This window comes from Belonocnema kinseyi, chromosome 7 (genome assembly GCF_010883055.1).
Source record: "Belonocnema kinseyi isolate 2016_QV_RU_SX_M_011 chromosome 7, B_treatae_v1, whole genome shotgun sequence".
In the NCBI taxonomy this organism is placed as follows: Eukaryota; Metazoa; Arthropoda; class Insecta; order Hymenoptera; family Cynipidae; genus Belonocnema; species Belonocnema kinseyi.
Window position 1 is genome coordinate 1,782,703 of NC_046663.1, and position 4,640 is coordinate 1,787,342.

The following is a 4,640-nucleotide window of genomic DNA, read 5'->3' on the forward strand; positions in this document are numbered from 1 at the left end:
AGTTAAGCTGAGGTTATGTTTAATATTTGCAATTCAAAATTTTTATAATAAAAGATAAAAACGGGTTGAGTAAGCTGCGAACGAATCATCTGTAATCCAAATTTAAAATTCCATCTACTTTCAGTAACTTAAACTCACATTTTATCTTAAATTTGTAAAGATTTTACCAAATTTGTCAGAGTCAACATAAAATCAAACTTGAGAACCTTGTTCCGTCGTGTAGACAGACATAATTTGTCATCCAAATGTAATTAAGGATAACTAGTTTTGATCCTTTGAAAATGCTTTGACAATTTTAATACCTGAGTGTGTTTTAGTTTAACATAAACATTCCTAGCCTCGCACCTCAGAAAGGTAGTAGATGTTAAGCATGACCATCTGCATGTTAGGCGGTACAACCTTACCATTTGAACATCTGCATTCAAATATTAATTTTTCACCTTCAACAAGTTGTTGATTTGATTCGCTTCATTATTAGGATACTAACTATTTTTCTGTCTTCTTAAACAGCCCCGCACTAAAATACCAGAGGTGAGTTTCACTTTACTCGCAATAGTTATTTCAAATTCATATAATTATTGTATATATAATACAAGATGTCTATATTTGCTCCATATTTAGGATACTAACTATTTTTCTGTTTTCTTGAACAGGTGCATCTTAGACTGCCAAACGTGAGTTTCACTTCACTCAGATTATTTATTTTAATTTCCTTCATGTAAGCGTCCGCATCAAAAAGGGCCTCATAGCCGGTACTAGTTTAGAAAATGCTCGCGTTTTTCTTAGTTGAGGCGAAAATTATTATTTTCGGATTTACGTTGGGGATGATACTGGGAGCTATAGTGATGCCTCGATGGCCCGTTTTTCAACGTATGCGATTCATTTCGTACCTGAAATACCAGAAATTCTTCCGGTCTAATGCTCCTATATATATATATAACTCGAAATTGGCTATCAGGGCCACTTTCATGCGGACGCCCGCATATATTATACGCACATCTACATAATTTAATGAATTTTTCCATTCTATGGAACTTGTGTGATATTGCAAATCATCAAACTTGTAAGGCATTGATAACTTGTACCTTTGCTGACTGAAATGACATTTCTTGTAGGATCGTTATAGAAACCGGAGATTTGTGCACCTAAAACAACCTGTAAGTTTTACTTCTATTAAGATGATTATTTTTAAAAATTATATCATTGTTATACAAAATAGAAAACATGTCTTTGCTGACTTCATATTATCGATACTACTAATTTTTCTGCTTTTTTTTTTAACAGGCCCAGTCTGAAGCAGCATATGTAAGTTTTACTTTACTCAGAACAGTTAATAGATCCAAATTCGTGTGCTTTAAGTAGAATATTTCTTATTGAGATGCATACAGCTCAGAAATTGTTTAGAACCACAAATGAATGTTAACTAGTACTTTTACCTTTGATTTCGAAAACAATTCTTCCCTGTGCAAGCTCGAAAATGTTGAACTTGTAAATAAAAAATAATTAATTCTTTTAGATAATATAAGAAAACTTGGTGTCATTCCAATTTGGATTCCTGGATCTTTTCGATTTTTTTAGTGTATTTCCATGTTTAAACAATCCACACGGGCTCACACAAATATATAAACTACAAGTTTTGAAATAAACTATGATAATTACAATTTTAAATATTTTTTGTATTGCCAATTTCGATGATAGACTGACAGATTGACGATAGATTGAAATCCAAAACAATTGAAAAGACTTTTTTCACCTCCAGATATGTAAAAAGAATTAAAGCTTAGTAAAATTTAAAAACTGCAAACAAGAAATTTTTGAAACCTTTTGAAATTGACTTTCGTTTCTTCAAGAAGGGTGTTAAAGTGAGAAATCAATATTGCAATTATCTGTTTAATTGCGTAAAATTATATTCACAAAAAAAAGAGATTGTTAAGCATATGTATTATGCTTTGTGTTGTCTCGAATGTTTATTTATTACTTTTTCGTGAGTGAAGCGGCAAAGAAAAATTAAATATGATATAAAAAACCAACATTTTCTAGCACTTTTTTGAGTGAAGATAGCTATAAACAATAATTAATCGTTTAATTAAGCATGTTTGTCAATTTGCATTGTGGATCACTTTAATAAATACACGTGAGTAAAGAATTTAAAATTTTAGAAGAAATTGCAAATGTCTAAAATTCATGAAGCAGAATAGAGTAATAAATAGTAATAATCGTTTCAATCATTATTTTTGCAACCTTGAACTAATTTCCAGCTCCCTTCAGGTGAAGAGTAGGCTAATAGTTGAAAATTGCAGAACAAATCGCAACTTTTTGGCACTATTCAAATTAAATATTATTACCAATAATAATTGATGGTTTGAATAATAAATTTTCTTAACTTGAATTAATTATTTCTCTTAATCCACTTGAAAAGTAGAGTGAAATTGGAATATTTGTGAAAAAATGCAATTTCTGAAGATTATTTAAAGAAAATATTGTGAAAAAACCGCGACTTTCTAACTTCATTCCCTGACAAAATTTCTAAAAATAGTAATAAATTGCTTAAACAATTTACGTTAATATATAACTACCAGCATAAAGTAGCACTTCATGTATCAGATACAATTTGGACTTAAAAAGCTGCAAAATGTCACGATTAGCGTCTAAAACTTGCAAAGCCCATTTTTTGCACTCATGGGGTTTTTCGGGAATCTATTTACGGCACTTATGGGGGTGATACTTGAAAGTAAAATTTTATTTATATTTCCAATGCATTTTTGGACCACCCTTATAAAATTTTCTATTGTACGGAATTTGTGTGACACTGTTAATTATTACGAGACTGTGAGAGCTTTGTTAACTAGTATTATTGCTAAATAAAATAATATTTTTTGCAGACCAATCCTGCCATGTGTGGCGCAAGATGTAGCAAATTTGTAAGCAAACAAAATTTCACAGTCTTATGGCGAGAATGGATTAGTTTCCCAAAAATTGTAAACTTGAAAAATCTATTTACAGAAGGGAGGAATCATGGACATTTGCATATCTACTGGTTTTGAAAGTATGACTGCGACAAAAGAGGATATTAACTGCCTAAAAGACTGCGGAATAAAAAGTAATGTTGCAAAATAATTACTTATTCTCTGAGAAATAATTCTCCTAATATCTTGGGATATCACCTTTACTATTAATTTCGTTTCGAACCATCGATGTTTAAAATGTATCAACCTCCGACACTTGTAAAACAAAATTTTTTCCTTCTATTGAAAATATTTAAAATGAAATATTTCAATTTGGATTTGTTTGCATTTAAAATATGACATATGCAATTATTGAAGAAGGAATAGATTTTAACGACGACCGGATAACTTACAATACAATAAACAATAACAATTATTTCAGATGTTATAAAAGTACATGACGGAGTTTGTACGCATGAACATACTTTTTATCATAGACATAATATGCTTCGCCCAGAGAATGTAAGTTTCACCTTACTCACTACCGTCTTTTAAAACTCCTATATATATTAATATATGCAATACAAAATGCTTTTTTCCTTTACATGGAAGATATACAATATTGTTCCTTCTGCAAATGGTAATTATAAAATTATTATAAGAAAAAAAATGTGGAAAAGTATCTTGCTTATGGTGAAATTACTCAACCACTAAAAGCACTCGTTTTATATTTGTCGGGGGATACCCGTGTAATATTACAGACATTTAAATTATATGGAATTTGTGTACTCATAGATATTTTGTTTTAGGAAGATGAACGTATTCTGTGTGGCAGCAGATGTGAAGTAAGTGAAATAGCTCGGTTTTTTTCTTATCGGAAAGTGATTCGTTTCCTCCAAAGTTGTAAACTGAAAACAATACCCATATGCGTTTTCAGGATGAAGATGAATCAGTGTTACTTTGCGTAACTGATGGTTTTGACTTGCACACTGTATCTGCACAGTGGCAGGCCTGCGCAGAAATTTGCAAAATTGGTGAGCTGCGTATCAAGATATTTTCTTACCTTATAAAAATTAATTTCTTGAATATCATAAAATACTGCTCTCACAAGTGGTTTATCTTTAGATGCTTTAACTTTCAATAATGTTAATCTCGAATGCTTCAAACATAAAAAAGTTGTACTTTAAATCATTCAGTGCTAAATAGATCAAATTGAAACATTTTAAATGATACATTTCAAATATAATGAAAACTATTTTTCAAGTTGTACCATGTTCTTAAGACGATAAGATTATTCACGTTATAATAAACATTGATAATAATTCTCCAAGATCCCGTAATACTACATCGAGGAGAATGTCCTCCTAAGGAAATTCGTGGATTGAGCTACGCAGCGTGAAATCTTTTGTGAAATTCATGCAATCAATGTAATAAAATACTTAAGTATAATCATTCCACTTCTTTAATTATTATCCGTGCCTGCATTTTAGAATATAATCACTGCCAATTCATCTATGAATTGAATTTATTTATATGGCAATATAATATCTCATAAGAACGTAAATATTTTGCGAAAATTTTTTATTTTTAACAATTTTTTTTTCAATTTTTTTCGTATTTTTTCACTTTTTTCGAATTTTTTTGCGAAAACTTGGTATTTTTGCTAATTTTTTTCGCAATTATTCCAAGCAAAAT

At 30.1% G+C, this 4,640-nt stretch overlaps 1 protein-coding gene across 1 annotated transcript; it reads left to right on the forward strand.

The window, feature by feature from the left end:
- Positions 1 to 516: 516 nt before the first annotated feature.
- On the forward strand, positions 517 to 4,368 carry LOC117177277. Its single transcript, XM_033367871.1, has 10 exons — positions 517 to 531; positions 654 to 674; positions 1,116 to 1,157; positions 1,285 to 1,305; positions 2,883 to 2,921; positions 3,004 to 3,100; positions 3,388 to 3,467; positions 3,755 to 3,790; positions 3,883 to 3,979; positions 4,277 to 4,368. The coding sequence occupies exons 5-10, from the start codon at positions 2,895 to 2,897 to the stop codon at positions 4,342 to 4,344; spliced, it is 405 nt and encodes a 134-aa protein (XP_033223762.1). The 5' UTR covers positions 517 to 531; positions 654 to 674; positions 1,116 to 1,157; positions 1,285 to 1,305; positions 2,883 to 2,894; the 3' UTR covers positions 4,345 to 4,368.
- The last annotated feature ends 272 nt before the right edge of the window (positions 4,369 to 4,640 follow it).